The sequence below is a fragment of the Pipistrellus hanaki genome, assembly GCF_964339955.1.
Source record: "Pipistrellus hanaki genome assembly, chromosome: 2".
NCBI lineage: Eukaryota > Metazoa > Chordata > Mammalia > Chiroptera > Vespertilionidae > Pipistrellus > Pipistrellus hanaki.
The window spans coordinates 132,842,013-132,864,473 of record NC_140504.1 but is presented as its reverse complement, the minus strand read 5'-3'; the positions used below and the strand labels follow the sequence as shown (position 1 = coordinate 132,864,473).

At 39.6% G+C, this 22,461-nt stretch overlaps 1 protein-coding gene and 1 pseudogene across 2 annotated transcripts; one reads left to right on the top strand and one right to left on the bottom strand.

Moving 5' to 3' along the window:
* Positions 1-549: 549 nt before the first annotated feature.
* GCLM (glutamate-cysteine ligase modifier subunit) lies at positions 550-21,382 on the bottom strand. Its single transcript, XM_084873441.1, has 7 exons — positions 20,933-21,382; positions 15,906-15,971; positions 14,123-14,207; positions 11,210-11,269; positions 8,408-8,610; positions 7,037-7,151; positions 550-2,588 (listed from the first exon to the last, which is right to left on the bottom strand). Exons 1-7 carry the CDS (start codon positions 21,056-21,058, stop codon positions 2,419-2,421), a joined length of 825 nt encoding a protein of 274 aa, XP_084729567.1. The 5' UTR covers positions 21,059-21,382; the 3' UTR covers positions 550-2,418.
* Positions 8,617-11,200, top strand: LOC311617164 (ubiquitin-conjugating enzyme E2 C-like; annotated as a pseudogene). The gene has a single exon. The product of its transcript is annotated as a ubiquitin-conjugating enzyme E2 C-like (transcript).
* Positions 21,383-22,461: the final 1,079 nt, after the last annotated feature.

Genomic DNA, 22,461 nt, shown 5'->3' with positions numbered 1-22,461 from the left:
GGAAATGTAATGATAAGCTGCAGTGTTTTTTTTTTTTTTTTTTTTTCATGTTTACTGAAAAAAAAAAAAATTTGATGAATTCTTTCTGTCTTGGTCCCTGGATACTCATCTCCCCAGAAAATATATCTGTTGTAGACACTATTGATAACTTAGCTTTCAGCTTTAAGCAATTATTTGGTAGTACCGCTTCTTTATTTTATGGCTTTTTAAACATTAAGTTCTTAAATATTTGAAAAGTATTCACTATTTTGTGATAGTTCACACACAAAAAAAAGATGTGAACATCAGCTTGAAAAATTATATAGTCTTAAAAAATCAACTTTTTCTTTAAAAAGTTTATTCAGCCTGGCTGGTGTGGCTCAGTGGTTGAGCATTAACCTATGAGCCAGGAGGTCACAGTTTGATTCACAGTCAGGGCACATGCTGGGGTTTTGGGCTTAATCAGTAGGGGGCGCGTGCAAGAGGCAGCCTATCAATGATTCTCTCTCATCATTGATATTTCTCTCTCTCTCCTTCTTCCTTCCTCTCTGAAATCAAAATAGATTTAAAAAAAAAGTTATTTAATAATTAATTAAAGATAGAGAAATGAAACAACCACTCATTTAAATATTTCAAACATGATCCCTTTCACAAAATGAATCTATAATCTTCTTTGTCAGGAGTGGGGGGGAAAGAACACAAAAAGGCTCCTCTTAAGTTTGGATACATTAACAGCATACATTTTTTCCCATTTTCAAAATAACCCTTCAAACAATCCATTATTTGTAAGATGAGGGTTAAAAGAAAACAATAAATGTGATATTAAAATTTCCTCTTAAAGTATCTTGAACAACTTGTATATAGGCTTAAATTAAGACGAGCATTTGTTTAAAGACTTACATTATATGAAAAATGTATGTTTCCAAATAAAAAAGTTAATTATATACATTTAATAACATTACACACAATTAATATAAAGGCTATATAAGGCATTAGGAAGCTCAAAGTCTAAATAAGTTTTATCAGGTAAATCAATCGATTTAACAATATAATTCTGATGATCAAATTATCTAACCACTAAACTCAAAACCTTATTTATGATAAGAAAAGAGTCTAGTGTATTTACTTTGAATATGGAACCATAGTTTTTTTCCCTACATTGAAAAAAGTTGGGCAAATTAGTTTTATATATTAGTTTATATATATGTTTATATTTATAAATCATATATTAAAATGCATGGTTTAAAAGTATTGAGAGAAAAGAGATTTTTAAAGAACTTCCAAGTTTATAGAATTAAGGAGATATATAGTAAATATCATAGGTCAAAGATTATTTATTTGCTATTTTCTGGCTCTTTAATGAGGAATTATATTAAATGATCTAAAGTCTCTTTTAGCTCTAAAGTTCTGATTATATTGTTTTGCTTTTAAATAAGTAAGGCTTTTTATACCTCTTTCCTTGCTTTTAGTCCCTCATAGTCAGTTATTAGTGGGGAACAAATATCATAATTAGCAACTTACTCTTAATCCCTGAGCCCCCTCCTCTTTCCAGAGCCCACAGTGCCCAGCACATGGTAATTGCTCAATATTTATTGGGTATTCTTGAATGAATAGCAAGATATTAAGGATAAATCAAGAATTAAAAAGAATCTGAAGGTAATAAGTAGCTTTTATAAAACTTCCAAACAATTATTTCAAAGTTTCTAGTCTCATTTTTCTTTTTTTTCTTTTTTTAAGTTGAATTTATTGGGGGTGATTCTAGTCTCCTTTTTAGATTTACTTTGGTTTGTCTTTGTAAATAACAGCAAGAGAAAATATGGCACAGGAATACAAGGTTAAGTCATTATAGGTAAACTACCAGCAAGGTTATTAAGTAAACTTAATAAAAAATTGTTTCTATCCATGTACTGAAGACATGAATTTTATTTACACTACTACTAGATCCCAGCTACTCCAGTTACTCTGAGATATAATAATCTTATCAACAGGAAAAATATCTTCCAGTATTTCAGCAGTTTTAACAATTATAACCAAATTGCTTAGTTATACTAGAGTAAGAAGCAATTAATGAGTTTTTTTGAAATAAAAAATATGTACCTACTACTATACATTATCCTGATGCCTAGGCCAAAATATACCTAACAACAAACATTCTTAATTTCTATTAGTCATAAAAATAAAGGCAAAATATATTGCAAATATTTTCTTTGTAGATGATTTCAATTAGAAAACAATAGTTTAATGAAAACAATACAGAGGTTCATGTGAGTTAAGTGATAGGAGGCAAGAGAAGTATTCAAAACTTGACAGGTAACATGTCAAATATTACTAAAGAATATTTGCCTCAATGACACCACAGTAAATAGATTTTTACATATCTCAATTTTATCTTATAGTCAAAGAAAATACAAGTCAGTAGGTTATGATCCTAAGTCATAGTTAAGGACCCCTTCTTTTAGCTTGTAAGATGTAGCCTTTTGATTTGATAATTCCTCTACTTTTAACAATGACTGAATATCGCAGTAGCCACAGTGGCACCCACTCATGTGCTTGAATGTCAGGGATGCTTTCCCGAAGAGCTTCTTGAAAACTTGTTTCAGAGAGCAGTTCTTAAAACAAACAAACAACAACAAATAAAAACCAGAGTTAAATTTGAAAACAAAAGCACATACTATGTAGGTAAGCATCTATATATACAAAAGCCTAAGCGATCATTAGGATTGAACCATCTGAAAGAATGAGATGACCAGTAGATTAGTTGCTGTGATGCACACTGATTACCAGGGGCAGATGCTCAGTGTAGGAATGATGGTCAGTGCACTCCCACAGCAGGAGCACTGCTCAGCTGACTGACCCTTCCCAATGTCCCATCAGCCTGGTGGCAGCCACTCTCTCCCTCAGTAGTCCTGTAGGTCCAATTTCTGGAGAACGGGCCAGGCACCGCTGGCACTATCCTGACAGTGCTGCCTCTGGCCTCCTGGAAGTCAGCCTCGGGCACCGTGAGGCCTCCCTGACCTGAGCACACTTCTCCCTTAGCCCAATTTTCTCTGTACTATATTATCACCATTTATCATTTACGTTATTGTTTGTCTCCGCCCATTAGAAAATCAATTCGGTGAGAGCTGGAATTTGTCTGACTTGGTTGTATATCTCTAGTACTTAAAAACAATGCCTGGAACAGAGTAGGTGTCTGCTGAATCAATCAATCAATATGAAAAGATTCCACTGGGTCAGAAACAACCATACAGTTAAATATTATTTATATAACAGAGGCCTGGTGCATAAACTTCATGCACGGGGGGGGGGGGGGGGGGGGGGGGGGGGGGTAGAAGGGGTTGGTATTCCCTCAGCCCAGCCTGCACCCACTCCAATTGGACACCCCTCTCACAATCTGGGACCACTGGCTCCTAACCACTCACCTGCCTGCCTGCCTGCCTGATTGCCCCAACCCCTCTGCCTGCTTGCCTGATCACCCCTATCTCTTTCTGCCTGCCTGACTGCCTGATCTTGCCCCCGACTGCCTGTGCCTGCCTGATCGCCCCTAACAGCCCTGCCTTGCCAGTCTGATCTCACCTCCAACTGCCCTCCTCTACTGACCAATTTGGTTCTGATTGGTCAGTTTCTATGCCAGTCAGCATCAAAAGCTCTGCCTCCTAGGCAGCCATTGGCTCCTCACAGTTGACCCAGATTTGGTTCTGACTGGTCAGTTTCTGTGCCAGTTAGCATCAAAAGCTCTGCCTCCTAGACAGCCATTGGTTCCTTATAGTCACCCTGATTTGGTTCTGACTGGTCAGTTTCTATGCCAGTCAGTGTCGCTGGGCCTATCAATGGGGCCTGATCAGAAAGGTGGAGCTCCTCAGAAGCCCCGGTGGAGACCTGGAGAGAACTGAAGGTGGGGCTGTTGGCCAGGCTGGGAGAGAAAGAGAGGCAAGTTCTCATCAATGGCTGCCACAGAGGTTATGGATCAGAGCCTGCCACTCTCTCTGCAGGCCTCTTTCCAGGCCTGATCCACAGCCCCCTAGGCAACCCAGCACTGACTTCTGGTCTGGTCAAGCCTTCAGTCATAACAGTCATTATGTCCCTGGCTCTTTATTATATCGATGATTTGGAAGCACTAGAGGACCAGTTTGCTCCAATGAACTGTTGTGATATTTGAATAGTCAGTAAATCTATTATTCACCAGGCACTTTTCTGAGTATTTTAAATGTATTAACTCATTGAATCCACACACTAACCCTAAGAGATAGGTAATATCCCCCTTTACAAGGGGACACTAAAGCAGACAAGTTAGATAACCTGCCCAAGATCACACAGCTAGGAAACATCTAGTTTTCATAAGTAGAAAACAAATGTCTCATTAGGAAAAGTAACATTAACATGAATTTGTTTATCAGACAGTCTAAAGGAGAAGAGACTATCTTGAGGGAAGAAGGATAAAAATTGAGATAATGCTCCAATCAACGGAGCCACTTGACCAGGGTTTAACTACATACTTTTGATTCAACTATGTTAACTCCTTAGAATCAGTAAACATGACAAATCTTTTAAGAGAAGAATTGCTTCATTCCTAGATCAAAGTGTATGAAGATTCATTAATGGCATATGCAGGATCAGTCTATATATTCTAATCAAAGGGTTTAGAATTAAAATTAAAAAGACATCCAGTGTGGGGGCGAGCTAGAAAGGGTCAATGGGGGGAAAAAGGGACATATGTAGTACTTTCAACAGTAAAGATTAAAAAAATAAGACATCCAACTGTCAAATTATATCAGTAAAACAAAGACATACAAAAAAAGGATTACATTTCTCTTCTGTGATACATATGCACTATATTTTTCCATAACTATTATGTATTAGCACATAATCCACACGCCAACATTTAAATAACATGGAAACAAAATACTAGACACCTTAGTCTTTTCCTATTTCCTTTCCTACTAGAAAAAGGATAGTTTTTTCCAAGTGGAACTAATCAGGGTACAGGCTCATCTATGAGCTACTGGTAACAACTGCTATTGGTAATAATTACTGTTGAAAGAGCTTCCAACCCAAAGTAAAAACGTAAGTTGATATAATATTACCAACCTATGGAAAGTTAAAATTTTAATGGTTTATATTATAGAATGAGTCAGTAGCAATTCTTTGTTAGATTTTCACTAAAACGACTTTTAAAAAAGTGAATCTGTGCACTATGTTGTACTGGCTGATTTAAAATGTTTCAGATCAGAGAGACAGTATAACATAGTGAGGAAAGGCTCTAAATTCAGCTAGGACCTAGGTCAAGTTCAAACTTTACCCTGGCCAGTGGAGTGACCTTGGCTAGTTTCTTAACCCCCGAGGCTTCCATTCTCATCAATAGAATGCCTAGTTTCAGTTGTTATGAAGATTACAGATACTCTCTCTGAGGCATTTAGCAGGATGCCCGGCATCTGAGGAACAAAACTATTAAAACTCCTTCTCCTTGCCTGGCTCAGTGGTTGAGCATCAATCTGTGAGCCAGAATATCATGATTGGATTCCCGGTCAGGGCACATGCCTGTATTGCAGGCCCCATCCCCAGTGTGGGGCATGAGGGAGGCAGTTGATCAATAATACTCTCTCATCATTGAAATTTCTCTCTCTCTCTCATTCTCTTTCATTCTCTCTCCCTTCCTTTCTGAAATAAATAAAAATATGTTTAACAAAAAACAAAAAAGCTCTTTCTCTGCTTCCCCCAGAATGTAAAAAATGAGACAGAGGGCTAACAAAAGTAGTATAAAGTCTTAAGAGGTTATCCATAAGCATCCTAAAAATTAACTGAATCAAAACACTAATATAATGCCATCTTTTTAGACATGGAAATAAAAACCCATTGTTTTTTCTCCAAGAATGATAATCTATAAAGTGTAATTACCTCCAATATAGATATTTAAAATTCACAAGACAGTTGTCACTTAAAACTGCACCAAAAAATGCCCTGGCTAGTTTGCTCAACAGTTAGAGCATTGCCCTCAGACTGAAGGGTTGTGGATTCAATTCCCACTCAAGGGCATGTATCTCAGTTGTAGGTTTCCCAACCTCAGTAGCAAGAGCCAACCAGTAGATTTTTTTTTTCTCTCTCTTCCTCCCTCCTCACTTCCACTCTAGAAAGCAATGGGGAAGAAAATATCCTTGGTGAGGATTAAAAAACAAAAAGAAACCCCAAAACTACACCAAAAATATTATACTATTTCATACAGCCTGTAGATTTACTGAGTAAAATGCCACCTCCTTTCCCTACAAAACAGTAATAAAATGAGAATAGAACAGAATAAACAACAGTATCAAGTGTAAAATATTCTCTCCCCAGCTTCTCTAGTTCTCATATAAAAGTTGACAAAAAAATTATTCTACAGAAGGCAGACAAGCCATTCTCATTAATCAAATAATATTTCTATTAGAACCAAATATATATGTCTTAATAAAATACCTATTCAATCACCAATCCTAAAATGCTTACATTTCAAATTAAATTGTCTGCCTCTTTTTCCAGATATTTATCCTCTTTAAGTGCCTCTTTGGTACAATCTTTGCTGTACTTGGTAAAATTATATATGATACTATTTAGAATAACTTAAAAGATCTTTTCTGTGTAGCTTAATACTTATAAATCTAAATAGGCCAATATTCAGGAAACAATCCCTTCACGTTTTCCCCCATTGGTACAAAGACAAAACTAAAGCTCTCTGAAACAAAAATAAAAGGCAGATATGGTCTTGAAATAGCCATTACCAATAGTTCTGGAAATAGCATTGTGCCCCTATCACTGTACACAATTAGAAATTGAATTTTAACAAGTAGTTTCTTTTAAGATAAAAGCTCGTGATCAAAGTCTATAAATGAAAATCTGGGAGATATGGGGGAGATAAGAGATCAACCGAAGGACTTGTATGCATGCATATAAGCATAACCAATGAACGCAAAACTCTGGGGGGTAAGGGTGAGGGCAAAACTCTGGGGGGGCAATGGTAAGATATGTATACATATAATACCTTAATAAAAAAAACAAGAAAAAAAAAAGAAAAGAAAATCTGTCTCACCTTTTGGGTCATTATGAGTCAATAGCTGTATGTCAAATTGTTTAGCAAATGCAGTCAAATCAGGTGGCATCACACAGCAGGAGGCAAGATTAACTTGGTTACTATTTGGTTTGACCTAGAAGTGAAAAAATAAATAAATAAATCATGATATCTCCACTAAATTAAGTACTACTGAAAGTAGATGATGATACAAGGACTCAATTTGGAAATTATGAAATATCACATTCTATAGCACTTAAAGTTTATAAATTACTTTTACATCAATATATTTATTAATGTATGTTTTCTAACTCATGTTAGCAGTAACAGGGAAAGGAAAAATAGCTCTAGGTGGGGGGAAAGCCAATATAGTACTACAATATTAAAATGTCTCCTGCTAGAACCTGCAATCTAATACATCTGCCTCAGAAACAGACTTGATGGTTCCAACTACAGAGGGAATATGTCTTAAAGGTAGAGGATCAAACACAAACGACAAGTACATTTAATGTTAAAGTATAAAATGGTTATTAATCAGAGACATTTTGAAAAGAGATCATTTTTAATAGCTCCTCTGGTTACTTTATAGATACATTCTGGATCACCCAAGGCTCTCTAGCAGGGCCTCAGTCACATTCCAGCTGCCACCACGTCAAAGGAAGAGGCAACACTTTCTCTAGGGTCTTCTTGTCAACAAGAAACTGAAAGCTCTGAAGTAAAAGGAATAGAGATACAGAGAGTAAAGGTAAAATAGCAGAGTAAGCAACCTCACTAATAGCTTGTATGTTATTAGGCCAGATAGTGGGGAGAGGGGAGAGGAGGAACATGGGGGGATTAATTTGTGACTCCATTATCAAGTATATAAATTAAGCCTAATGTAACTTTAAATAATAGTCAGCAAAATATTTGTTATATATAATAGCCCCTTACTTTTAGGAAATCAGAACCATGGTTTAATAATAGCTCATGAAAAATGTAATATTTTAATCACATAATTAAACAGAAGAAAACTGACTTAATTCATTTGGCTATGAACGCTTCAATACACATTTTCTAGTGTTTTTGTCACTCATTTTAAATGAGACTAATATTAAGTTCAATTAGACATATAGGGTGTCCCAAAAATGTATACACACTTCAATTTCAATTTTGAAACTGAAATGTATTTTAATAAACACTGTGTACGTATTTTTTGAGACACCCTATATATTTGAGGGGGAAAAAAAATCCAATTCTGTATATAAAATCAGTCTCAAAACTTCCACATTTGGAATAGGTACTCCACAGTGAGTGTCCACTATATGCACGATACACAACAGAATACAACAAAGACTGTAAGAGAAACCCCCCCTCCCCCTCCCCCCTAGTGCTCGTGATCTAGCTGTCCTTTACCTTGGCCCACTGATACAGCTGTTCTAACTGTGTTTTGTCCAGATCAGAGGTACCTATGGCAACAATTTTTTTATTCTGAACTAAGTTTTGTAATTCCTCCCAGTAAGGCTGCAAATGCTCCAAGGAAAGATTAACTCCATCTTCAGTAGGAGGTGAAGCAATGATCACAGAATCCAGCTGTGCAACTCCAAGGACTGAACAGGCTGATGTGAAGGAAAACGCAGAGGATAAATGTTAGTTACATAATAAAACAGGTATTTCTAATGCTTCAAACATCCCACTGAATTCTGTCCATATATTCACTATTTTTCTATATAAGAGATTGCTCCGTTTCACAATTTATCTGTTCCTTAGAATATTTCCATTTTCTAAAAAAAATTAAGTGTGCAGTCCTGGCCAGGTGGCTCAGTTGGTTGGAGCATTGCCCCGTACACCAAAAAGTTTTGAGTTCGATTCCCGGACCAAGAATATACCTAGATTGCAGAGTTAATCCTATCAGGACTCAAATGGGAGGCAACCGATTGGTGTTTCTCTCACTCAAAATCAATAAAAACATATCCTCAGGTGAGGATTAAAAAAGGAAAGTGTAAGTGTTCATTCACCTACTTGGTCTATGTAGCAGGTAAGTGGATTTCTTTCTTTCTTTTTTTCTTAATATATTTTATTGATTTTTTACAGAGAGGAAGGGAGAGGGATAGAGAGCAAGAAACGTCGATGAGAGAGAAACATCGACCACTTGCCTCTTGAACACCCCCTACCGGGGATGTGCTTGCAACCAAGGTACATGCCCTTGACCGGAATCGAACCCAGGACTTTTCAGTCCGCATACCAACGCTCTACCACTGAGCCAAACCGGTTTCCGCAGGTAAGTGGATTTCTTTGGCCTCTCTCTTCTTGGGGAACCCACCTCTCTCTGGGAGAACAAACCCTCTGGTTTCCTGGGTGCCAGATTTTTTGGTGCCTTCCTTAGCTTTATAACGTTTTCTTCTCTAGTTCTACTAGTATCTCACAGAGATGATCATGAGAATTCTGACCTAATATTCTGCAACTGGTGGTCATAGCAAAAAATAAATTTGAGACTGAAAAACTGAATGTATGGTCTTAATCTATATTTATAGAGGTAAATACTAATAATTTCTTAGTTTCTCTAAACATCATTTGAGTTTATTTTTAATGATTATTGTGTACTCCACAGTTTTATTAAAGAGCTAATTATTTAAGTATTCAACATATGAAAATACTGGAAGAATGTTTTAAAAGAAAAAAATACTAGCAGCTACAGTCGAGTTCTCAGACTTCCCATGTCTCTGCCAGCGCTGCCCGCATGGCCTCCCAGAACCGCAACCCAGCTGCCACCAGCGTCACTGCAGCTTGTAAAGGAGCCGAGCCCAGTGTGGGCCCTGCCCGGGCCGGGCCGAGTGAGCAAGAGCTGACCCCTATGGTGTCTGGTGACAAAGGAACTTCTGCCTTCTCTCAATGTGACAACCCTTTCTAATGGGTGGGAACAGCTAGCACAGTACAGGAAGCCTTGAGGGGTAAGCTCTCCCTGGAGTTCCTCAGTGACTACCAGTAAAACGTGCCCACGGTGAAATCCCTCATCCCCACGTAGATATCCAGGGTAACATCTGCCTGGACACCGAAAGGACAAGTGGTCTGCTCTGTATTCTATCAGGACCATCCTGCTCTCCATCCAAGCCTGCTAGGAGAACCCAACATTGATAGTCCATTGGACACGCACACTGCAGAGCTCTGGAAAACCCCACAGTCTTCAAGAAGTGCCTGCAAGAAACCTACACAAAGCAGGTCTCTGGCCAAGAGCCCTGACCTGGGCTGTCCAGCCTCTCTTCTTTGCTGTCCTTTTATTTTTTCTTTAGATAGTCTGTCCTTGCCTTGATTTCTGTATAGGACCCTGTATCTTTAGCTGTGGTGCTGTATTTGTTTTGTGTCTGTTTCTTAAATTAAGTCTGGTTGAGCCCCTGTGATGAATATATTAAATCAATACATGGGGGGAATGGGGTAGATACTGAATAACTGTAATAATACAATAACCTAAACCAAGTACTAAAATAGGTAAAAAATGTTTTGTTTGTTTGTTGTTGTTTTGATTTCATCTATAGTATTAAAAGGGCAAAGAATATGATTAAGGAAAATTTCTATTTCCAAACACATAGTTAACAGTTAAATGTTACATCTTTTATATTCCTCTTATATATCAAAATATGACCCTCCATGATTTAATATGATTCTACAGAAGCTTTAGAAAATTAGGTTAGCACTTTAAAATGTAAAATCAGCTGCCCTGGCTGGTATGGTTCAGTTGGTTGGGCATCATCCTGTGCACTGAAAAGTTGCCAATTTGATTCCAGTAAGGGCACATGCCAGGAGGGGGCGTGCACGGCAGCTGATCTATTTTCACTTTCACATTGATGTTTCTCTCTCCCTCTTCTTTCCCCTCTCTCAAAAATTCAACTTTAAAAAAATCTTTTAAAATAAAAGGTAAAATTGGAATGAGTTCATTTTCTATTTTATGTGGGTCTGAACATGGCTGGGGTATGGGTGTGGAGGGGAGTGATTAACCAGGAATCTTATATGGACATATGCATAACCCATGACACAGACAATAGTGTGGTGAAGGTCTGGGAGGAGTGGGACGGGGTGGAGGGGTTCAATGGGGAAAAAAACACAAAGGGGACATCTGTAACACTTTCAACTAAAGATAAATTGTAAAAAAGATATAACTAATATAACACCTACACTAATTTAAAGTCCACTATAAAGATAAAACGTTAATATTTTGCTTACCCATGTCAACTGCATTTTTAGTTGATGATGAAGAATTTGATGCTACCATGAACAGTTTTGCTGGGTAACAAAGAAAATAAAACTGATTACTACATTTGGGTAACATTGTACTATAAAGTATTAATACTGCTACCAATACTAAGATGACAGATAATTCTGAATGGATTGTTTTTTCTTTTCTAGTAACATTATTTTATAGTTTTCATTTTAAGACATAAAAGTATATTCTCACTGTACTTTTTAAATTATATGCTAGTTGCCAACAAATACGTTTGTCAAAACAAAAAAAGCAAATATTAATTACCCATTAGTTAGAAGGTAGGTCAGATAAATAGAAACTTTTTACTCAAAATGTACAGTTAGTGAATTAAACATTAATGGAGCATATTATTTATGCTCTCCAATAAACTATAATATATAGAGAGACTAAAACTGCTTGTAATGAGAAGAAATCGGAAAGCAAACAATCCTCTCTGTGACCTCCTGGTTCATAGGTCTCAATGCTCAACCACTGAGCCACTGGTTGAGATCAACTCAACTTTACATGTCTGTATTTACTTGATGTAAATTCACTGTTTAAAAAAAAACTAAATTCACTCAAATAGATAAATGGATTAGTAGGAAGAGAAAATCCAAAAGGAGAATGAATAGAAAACTGGCTAATAAAATGCCTGGGATTCAACATATCAGTATACCACAAATTTTCCTTATACATTTCTTTTATTTCTCCTTTCCTTTCCACTACTAGATAATTTTCCTAAAACACCGCTTTCCTCACGTTCTCTATTTAAAAGCCAGCACAGCTCCTCTGCCAGGTGAGTCAATCTTCACTTAGTCCAACCTTAGCTCCCATAATCATACTCTTTGCAAACCCTCCCCACCACAGTCCCTCTGACCATTAATGTCTGACATTTGAAATGGTCTTCTCTCTCTCAAAGCGGCATTTTTAGATGAGTAGAGAGAGGAAAGCTATTCATATGGGGAGAATTTGGGTACTGAAGCTCTCCGGGAACTAAGGACAACTTGTAAGAGATCCAGGATGAATCTAAACCAGTGTTTTTCAACCTTTTTTGGGCAAAGGCACACTTGTTTCATGAAAAAAATCACGAGGCACACCACCATTAGAAAATGTTAAAAAATTTAACTCTGTGCCTATATTGACTATATATAAAGTAATTCTCTTGAATAGGAATCAAATAAACACAAAGAAAGTATTTTATAATTACTTTATTATGAAATATTAAGTAAACAAAATAGTGAAAAATTATAAAATTCTTGTCTTGTCTGCACCTACGGCACACCAGGCAACACTAGTGTGCCGCGGAACAGCGGTTGAAAAACGCTGATCTAAACCATAATGAAGTGCAATTAACCACAGGGAAAATGTTGTTTTCACTTCCTTTTCAAGACAAACAGCAATGTGAAACTAACAGAAAGAAATGGGTTTTGGAGTCTGGATGGATTCCTGGTTCAACCACTTACTGGGTTGGCTGTATGACAACTTTCAAGTTATTTAATGTCACCTGTGCAATGATGATGACAGACCTACCTTATAGAAGTGTTTTGAGAATTATAAGAAACACAATAAAAAAGGACAAGCACAATGCCTGGTACAAAGTAAGACTCAACAAATCTCATCTCATATGTCCATCCCCGACCCCAAGAAAAAACAACCACAACACAAACTGTGGAGAGACGCCTGAGAAGGCACCTGGACATTCTTTTAATTCTTATCAGCTGAGCCCGAGGGCACTGGCAGAATCCTGTTATCAGTACTGATTTCTTAATCCATGTGCTTGGAATGAGGAACAAATAGGACCTTGACTCATCCAGGCCTTGATATGCTAAATCTTATACCAAAAAATAAGGAGCTTACCCAGATTTTGATGAATAGGATCTGGGCACACCCAAAACTCCTTTTGACCTTAAACTCCCCTTTGGAAGCCAATAAATATGCTGTGTTGTCTGTGGTGAGTGTGACTGTCTCTCCATCAGAAAGATGGCACCCACCTGGCTCCCAGCTTTATAAATCTATTTCTGCCTCTTTGTCTCTTTCTTTCTCTAATTTCTTAATCCCCAGCTCCTCCCCTCAGGAACCTGTTGTTTTTCCGTGCGGGACACAAAAAAAAGAGAAACACCACAACAAACACAAATGGTAGTAAATAATAGCTACCTAGCACTTAACTTTATGCCAAGCACTGTGGTAAATGCTTTTGTAATTTCATGTAACTTACAAATAAGCCTGTGAAACAGATGCATCCCCATTTTATAGATGAAGAAACAGAGTCAGAGAGATTAAATATTTTGTTAACCCAAGATGATCCGAGTCAATAACCTGCACATCCAGAAATTTCAATTTAGTCAAGTTCAAGCTTTTCATTATTGTGTTATGCTGACTATACTGAGTGCAAGAACGGGGCACCTTTTCATTTGTTGAGCTTCACACAGTCTCTGGCAAGTAGTCACTTGTTGAATGGGTATAATATGTATTTTATTTCTCTCCATGAAACTTGTTGCCCAGACTTCTATACTCCCAGGCCATCCCAGCCACTGTTTGGCAGGGTCCCACCAGGAAGGGAGGGCTTATGTCTTCTTTGGGAAGACAGTGTTCTTAAGACTCCCCTTTATTCATTCCATTTCCTCCAGCTTAGTCATCCCACTGCTCTGAAGTCCAGAATGTAAGTTAATAAATGACTGTGAAGAACAGTACGGTAAAGTTATATTGTGACTCCACTGAAGTAGCCAACACTGACCTCCTGTAACACCCTCTAAGAGCTGACATTAAAATTTCTATGTATCACACTTAGTAACCAAGTCACTCATTACCAGAAGCAAAGAAAAGCTTGTTGCCATGCCCAATAAAAACTATCACTTCTGCTGTATGACATACGAATTGGAAAAGCTAGACTTTACCAGAAACTTTCATTTCATCTCTTTCATCGGGACTTATCTTTTCAACTGCATGAGGTACAGTACATTCCAAGACATCTGGAAACTCCTATAATAAACACATGATGTTTACAATAAATATAAAATGTTTTAGATAAGCTATATATTTTCTACTATTCATAAAGCTCTTTAGCAGCAGGGAACCCAAAAGATAGCAGGGTTCTTTACCTGAGGTCTGAATGGGCTTCATAATGTTTGGAAAGCCCTGAAATGCAGGTAAAACACTGTATGTGTGAGTTCATTTTCTGGGGAAAAGTGTCTCATTTTGATCAGGTGCTCAGATCACAACACATACACAAATAAATGGGGGCGGAGGGCAGGAGAATGTAAAAAGTTAGAACCACTAATACCGTAAGTAATTTTACTTAGAAAAGAAACCAATGAAAAATACTATTATCCATTCTGAATAATGACATGCTAAAAACTTTCTTCATTAATCACAAACATTTCAAACAAAGTAAACAGTGAGGTCTTTCTCACAAGTCATGAGCATATTACAATACCTGGTCAGTAAGTGTTTTCTAATGATGCATAAATAAGGTAAACGGTAATTTTAGAGAAACAGAGACTGATAATAGGCATTAATCAATGCATGTCTAGCAGTTATCAAGTTGTAAAACTTGCAGTATGCCCAGGGATCAAGTATATCCAGCATACAACTTCCTCCATTCTTTTAAAGCAGTCTGTGTGTGATTTGTTATATACCTTTGGCTGATATGGATCCCAAAGAGTGGTTTAGAGCCAAGTGTTCTGTATATTGTTATATACTGACATTTAATGAAACACAGCTCCTTACTGTTTCAGCAGAAAATGACATTTAAAAAATTATTTCTAGTGACTATATTATTGGGGTGATATTCTAGGAAAGCAATTTACCAATCAAAACTACAGTGGTGCCTCACACAACGAACTTAATTCGTTCCAGGAGCAAGTTTGTTATACAAAAAGTTCGTTATGTGAAACGCGTTTTCCCATAACAATACATGTTAAAAAAAATAATTCGTTCTGTAGCATAAAATATGCTAAGATGACATAAAAAAAGATAAATTTTTTGTTATTATTTTTATTTAGATACATTTCCTGTTTCATTTCAACAGAAATCACCTTCCTGCTTTTTTTAGAAGCCATGATATAAAAAAAATATTGAGTTTAACTTAAAAGGACGACTGCCGTGATACGTGCGTGATTTAATTCGTAATGAAGAACGATTGCCGCGATACGTGCTTAAGTTAAGCGCAGTGACTAACGACTGCCTGCAGTGCCTGCGCGGAAGGATGCAATACATCGGCAGCGATCGTGGAAGCTCGGGCAAAGCGGTCGTGGAAGCTCGGGCGACTTCGTTGTGTGAAACGAAGTTCGTTGTATGAATCATGAAATGAAGTTCGTTGTGTGCAGCGTTCGCTGTGCGAGGCGTTCTTTATGCGAGGCACCACTGTACTTAATAATGGTTATTGCTTTATCAAGTCAAATACAAATTGGAACAAAATACATTATGAGAAAACTCTGGTGGGAATTAAGTACAAAGAATCCTAGTATCTTGAATAGTTGAAGAGTTGACTACACAGTCTAGATTTTCTGTTAAAGCTTAAGCTTATACTGACTCAGACTGCCATCTCAGAATATCAGCCACAGGGAGTTTTATGCTAATTATCTATTTGACTTCCCTATTAAAACTAAGGAAACTGATTTCCTGCTTACTTCCCTTCCCTTTTGGACTACATGATTCCTTGGCCCACATTTTACTCACCCTGACCAAATCAGGGCTGATTTGGGAACTCCATTCATTCAAGGTCTTTTGGATGCAATCTCGAAGCTGCAAAAGGAATGCATTTTGAAACTGTTAATCAAACTCTATACACTTTTCTGTACATATAAAATAAGAATGTATTGGTTTGATAAGTAGAAAAAGACATCAATAGGAAATGCTATGCAAACCAAAATTTTAGTTCTACAAGGTTATTTGTTCTCTATAACAAAGGTAAGTTTATATCTATTTTATCTTCCTCTTAATTCTCAAATGTTGATGACCTAAAGCAGTAATCTAATTATTTAAAAAGTATTTTTGGCCGAAACCAGTTTGGCTCAGTGGTAGAGCGTCGGTCTGCAGACTGGAGGGTCCTAGGTTCGATTCTGGTCAGGGGCATGTGCGTTGGTTGCGGGCACATCCCCGGTGGGGGGTGTGCAAGAGGCAGCTGGTCGGTGTTTCTCTCTCATCGACGTTTCTAGCTCTATCTCTCTCCCTTCGTCCCTGTAAAAAAAATCAATAAAAAAAAATATATATATATATAAAAAGTATTTTTGTACCAATAAAATTTTAAGTAAACTGTTAAGACGTAAAAACATACATAAAGAAACAAACAAAAAAATCAGTAACATTTATAATGGAGAAACATGGGTTCATGTCCAGGCAGCCTGACTAGAACTAATATTAACTATTGTTATAGTCCTCAAAAACAAACACACGATTCTCTAAATGTGGCCAGAGGGACTACTACCTCAGACTCACCTGTGGTGTTTATTAAAAATTCAAATTCCTAAGCCTCATAATAGACCTGCTTAACCACTCTATAAGGCAGAACTTTTTTTTTTTTTTTAATATATTTTATTGATTTTTAACAGAGAGAAAGGGAGAGAGATAGAGAGCTAGAAACGTCGATGAGAGAGAAACATCGACCAGCTGCCTCTTGCACACCCCCTATCAGGGATGTGCCCACAACCAAGGTACATGCCCTTGACCAGAATCGAACCTGGGACTTTTCGGTCCAGACCGACGCTCTACCACTGAGCCAAACCGGCTTCGGCTATAAGGCAGAACTTTTATTTAACAAGCATCCCTAGCAATTGATATGTCCTCTGAAGTCTGAGAACCACCACAGTCGTATCTTACAGAAGTCAATGTGCATGTCAGTTCATATGTCATTTCCTAACAGACATTATCTACAGACTGTCCAACCTGTCTTCAATGTTTTCTTATATAAGCAAATAAAATTTTATACTAACATTATGGTATGTTATAAATTCTTTCAAGTGTTTATATTCTTTTATCTCTTATGTCAGTATACTTCAAACTTATTTGATAGTGGTAAAGCAAGACATAATTCACCTCTGGAGCACCTACTACATACATATAATAGAAAATTTGCAAAAACAATATTTATGTTCACTACATGCCAAGTGCACTGTTTGTTTTTCTTAATTAGAAAAAATATGCTGTTCCATAACTCACTAAATTGACTTATGACTACTAATGGGCAACACTAGCAGTTTGAAATCACTGCCTTATAATTATCCAAGGGCACAGTGCCTTGCAGTCTATAGACCACATGTGTCAAACACAAGGCCCGCGGGCCAAATCCAGCCCGCCAGGCCTTGCAATGTGGCCCGCACCGTGCTGTCATCACTGCACTCCGCTGTCAGTTTATGACATTGTCAGTTTATGACTGTTCAGTAAACCATTCGGCCCGCGATTTAGGCTGGATTTTAGATTTTGGCCCCTTCTCTGATTGAGTTCAACACCCCTACTATAGACAATCAATGAAAAAATAAACGTGTATCTAGCAGCAGGTCCCTGAATTGCAAAAGCACTTTCCTAATAGCAATAACAGAGACTATCTGATCTATGAGTGCTTATGATAGAAACTGATATATACACTTTATTGCTTATATCTTAGTGCAGATAATTACAAGGAACAACTGGTTTATCAATTGAAGAGCTCAGTCACCTATGTTAAGATTTACAATCCACAACAATACAATAATCCACATAGATTCAGTTTACAAGGTTTATATCTTTATAGAAAGTATATTTATAATAAAATTTAAGTCTGTAGATAAAAACTAGTTGATAATTATTCCAGATAATTGCAAGTCAATATTCTTTTAAAAAAGTAGTAAAAGCTGAGGCAGCAGGACAGATTGTAATTTAATATTTCTATCAGGAGTGCTTTGGCTCAAACCAGGGGAGAATTTGATGAAATTTTCCTTTGGAAGAATGGCTCGTTTGCATACTTAAGGCTTTCCTAGTGAATTCCAATTCAGGAAGGTAAATCTATTTTCTGGGTATTCTCTCCCTTCTTGAAACCATTTCTTTAAATATATATATATATATATATATATATTTATTTATTTATTTTTATTTTTTTCTCTCCCCCCCCTTGATTTTAGAGACACAGGAAGGAAGAGGGATTGAGATAGAAACATCGATTAGCTGTCTCCTGCATGCCCCCTACTGGGAACCAAGCCCACAATCCAGGCATTTGTTCTGACCAGGAATCAAAGGTTCATGGATCAACATTCAACCATTGAGCCAAAATGGCCAGGCATTGAAACCATTTCGTTAATAAATATTGGATTCTGAAAAATGTCATAGAACAGTCCAATGTAATAATAGAAGAAATTCATTGACTATATCATATCCCTAGTGATTTTTAATCTTTTACATGTTATCTGTATCAACTGAACATTAACCTGGTACTGTTTGCTCTTTGCTTTCTTCATTCTTACCCCTCCCCCACTACACACACCCCTACATAGTATCACTGAAGATAAGTATCATTATAATGTAGTGTATCATTAAATCTGCAGTTGTATAAGAGTTTAAAAAATAGCATATAATTCAACTGGTCAACTACCATTACAATAAAGAATTGGGTCGCCCTGACATGTTTGGCTCAATGGATAGAGCGTCGACCTGCAGACTGAGGGGTCCAGGTTCGATTTCGGTCAAGGGCATGCTCCTTGGTTGCGGGCACATCTCCAATATGTGTACAGTGGTCAGCAAACTCACTAGTCAACAGACCCAAATATCAACAGTACAAATATTAAAATTTCTTTTGAGAGCCAAATCTTTTAAACTTAAACTTCTTCTAAGGCCATTTCTTCAAAATACACTCACCCAGACTGTGGTATTTTGTGGAAGAGCCACAATCAAGGGGCCAAAGAGCCACATGTGGCTCCTGAGCCAGTTTGCCAACCAAGGTACTAGTGTGCATGCGCGCGCGCATGTGTGTGTGTGTGTGTGTGTGTGTGTGTGTGCGTGTGCGTGTGTGTCTGTATATAACTGTATTGCAAGATAAATGCATTTCTTACTGGGTTTGCAGTAAAAAGCCACTACTCTAGAGTGTGTTGTAGTGAGATAAGAGAAAATTTCACTTAATATTATCAATATACATGTAAAATAGTATACTGAGCCAGCAGCACTGGAGGAAATTAAAGGTCTAGAACTAAATATAGAAATATTTATCTTTGGGAGAAATAGTCCAACTTGAACAAAACAAGACATGCAAACTGAGCTGGAACCTGGACACAGTATGGTACAGGATTCTGATTCCTTTTAAATTACAACCAGTGCTCTCATCTCTGGACAACACTCACTCCAAATACCAGACCTGTGCACAGGCCTGGCACATACTTGGATGGATGTCATGTGCTGCTGTAGAGTTTATCACCAATATCTTATATTAAACAGCAGAAACTGCCTAGGAACACAACTGTTAACGTCACATTCTGATATAGTTTAGGGCATTTTTTTTCTTTTAATCAAGGTTTGTTTTATTGGTGTCACATGGGTACCAGACTTATCTGTGTGATCACTTCATAAGTGACTTCATAAACGTCTAATCACTATGTGGTACACCTGGAATTAATATAATATTGTATGTCAACTGTAATAGAAAAATAAACAATTATTAGAAAATATTCATCTTGCCCTAGCCGGTTTGGCTCAGTGGATAGAGTGTCGGCTTGCAGACTCAAGGATCCCAGGTTCTATCCCAGTCAAGGGCATTTACTTTGGTTGCGGGCATATCCCCTGTAGGGGGTGTGCAGGAGGGAGCTGATCGATGTTTCTCTCTCATCGATGTTTCTAACTCTCCACCCTCTCTCTCCCTTCCTCTCTGTAAAAAAATCAATAATATATTAAAAAAATATTCATCTTCCCGATGGAACCAGAAAATAAGGGAGATAAAATGCCTGCATGGTGAGCGTTTTCACATATAGTTTCAACTTCACAACAGCCTGCTGAAGAAGATATTATGCAACTTTAAAGCTATCAGTCAGAGAGAGTAACCTTCTCAAAGTTATAGAGCTCCTAAATGGAAGTTTTATTTCGTTTGTCTGTTATGGAATTGTCCCATACCACCAATATGCCTCCGCAATCATTCGTGCGGAGTCAATGACTTACTTACTGTCCGCTCTGAAATGTAAGGAGCATAGGATTCCACCTTCACCGCCGCCACTTCAAACCAGTGATCAGTCTTTGGGCAAAGAAACTGAGACTACTCTTGGGCAAGAAAAACATATACTTTGTTTCAAAGCCCAACTGGAGTGTTTAGTCAATGTGTCTCACAGCCACAGAGAAACTATTGTCCACATCCTACAGGCTAAGTGGGTTACTTACTACTCCATCTGAATTCTCAAAAGAAACGAGTCTCTAAACTATCATCCACCTGAACGCGCCGTGGGAGGAGAGCAGGGCCGGGCGCCGCACTGGCCTCCTCTGACCCCGCGGCCCGGAGGGGACCCGATACCTCCGAGTCGGGACACCAGCCCCAGGCACGCACGGCGGAGGCGTCGCTCGGGGTAAAGTTGCACCTGCCAAGTTTGTAAAGACCCGTCGCCGCCAACAGCAGCTGTGGGTCCCGAGCGGCGGGGGCCGCAGCCTCAGCCTCCTCCGCGGGCAGAGCCCAGGTGCGCTCCGCGCCGCCCGCCCCGGGGCCGCCCGGCCCGCGCGGCCTGCCCGGAGCCCCGCGTCTCCGCCCGCCCGGCCGCCCTCACCTCCTCGCTGTGCGTGGACGGGCACTTCTTCCGCAGGCGGCCCCAGTTCAGCAGGTTCCCCGTCTGCAGGTGCAGGGTGCGGGCCCGCGCCAGGAGCGCCCCGGCCGCGCGACTGTCGGTGCCCATGGCCGCGGCCGCCGGCGGGGAGGGAGGCCGCCCCGCAGACACGGCGCCCGAGGCCGGAGAGCCGGGCGCGCGGCTGCCTGCCCCGCGCGGCAGGAGCCCGGCCTGCGCTCGGGCCCGGGGAGGCCGGCGGCGGCGGCGGCGGCGGCGGCGGCCCGGGAGGAAGGACGCGCCGGGGCTGCGGCTCCGGCTGCTGCGGCCGCCGCGGAGAGTTGGCTCCCAACTGAGGCAGCGCTTCCTGGAAGACAATGACTAAGCAGAAATCGCGGCGCGAAAGTGCTTCGTAACCGTTACCCGTCCCGCCGCGGAGCCGGGCGGGGCGGAGCGGGGTGGGGCGGGGGCGGCCAGCGCGCTGCGGGCCGCGGGCCCGCGAGGCACTGGCCTTGGGCCGGGGGCGGGCGTGGCGCCGGGAGGCGGGGGGCGGGGCGGGGCGGGGCGGAGCCGCCGCTCGCAGGGCGCCCCCTGCCGGTCAGAGGCCGGCTCGCAGGATGGCGCCCATCGGCCGCGGGCCGAAGAGGGCACGGGGGTCTCGCCGCAGCCAATGGGCGGCCGCGCTGCGATTTCCTCTCGCGCCTCTTAAAAACCCGGCGGGACGCACCGAGACTGCAAAGCCCGCAGCCTTCAGCTCTTAGAAGCCGGTGTGAGTGCACAGGCGCCCCGCCCCTTTGCTGTGCTCCCCTCTTGGCCCATCTCCTTCCTCAAGGGCTTTCCTCCAAAAGGCCCCTTTTTCATGTCGTTAATTAAAGGCCTGTTGACATAAAGCCATGGCCGGGCAGTGTGTGAAGTCAAAGAGGGAGAATCTTTGCCAATGAGGAGCTCACACTGTAGTTCCGGAGACAAGGCCTCTAGCATGTCCTATGCAGCAGTAGGTAGCTTCCAGATGAGCTCTGATGAAAGAGAACACTTAAACCGGCGAGACCGGGGAAATATTTTATCGTCCCTTTCTTCAGATTATTTATTCCTATTAAATTTCACTTATGGTAGACTTAGTATGCACCTCAGATTGAACATTTATTGAGCTCTCTTCAAGAAACTTGTACTTTTGTTGAGAGTAATCAGCTATATTAAAAGGCAAACTGCCATTAAAAAGAAAGATGAGCCCAGGCTGCGTGGCTCAGTGGCTGAGCATCTACTGATGAACCAGGAGGTCAGGGTTCGATTCTGGTCAGGGCACATGCCTGGGTTGTGGGCTCCATCCCCCAGGAGGGGGTTGTGCAGGAGGGAGGCGATCAATGATTCTCTCTCATCATTGATGTTTCTATCTCTCTTTCCCTCTCCCTTCCTCTCTGAAATCAATAAAAAAAATTATTTTTTAAAAAGTTGAATTCCAGTTGGTAAGAATGAGTGGAGGGGAGGGGAAAAGCTCCTCCGACTAGGTGTAAGTATCACTGTCTTGGTGTGCACAT

What these genes read in the sequence shown, in the direction of transcription:
- GCLM (XM_084873441.1), bottom strand. Translation starts at nt 21,058, where the DNA reads ATGGGCACCGACAGTCGCGCGGCCGGGGCGCTCCTGGCGCGGGCCCGC. An exon ending in TCAGCCCTGATTTGGTCAGG is followed by an intron (nt 14,208 to 15,905) that starts GTGAGTAAAATG and finishes TGTTTATTATAG; the next exon opens with GAGTTTCCAGATGTCTTGGA. An exon ending in TAAAAATGCAGTTGACATGG is followed by an intron (nt 8,611 to 11,209) that starts GTAAGCAAAATA and finishes CCTTCACATCAG; the next exon opens with CCTGTTCAGTCCTTGGAGTT.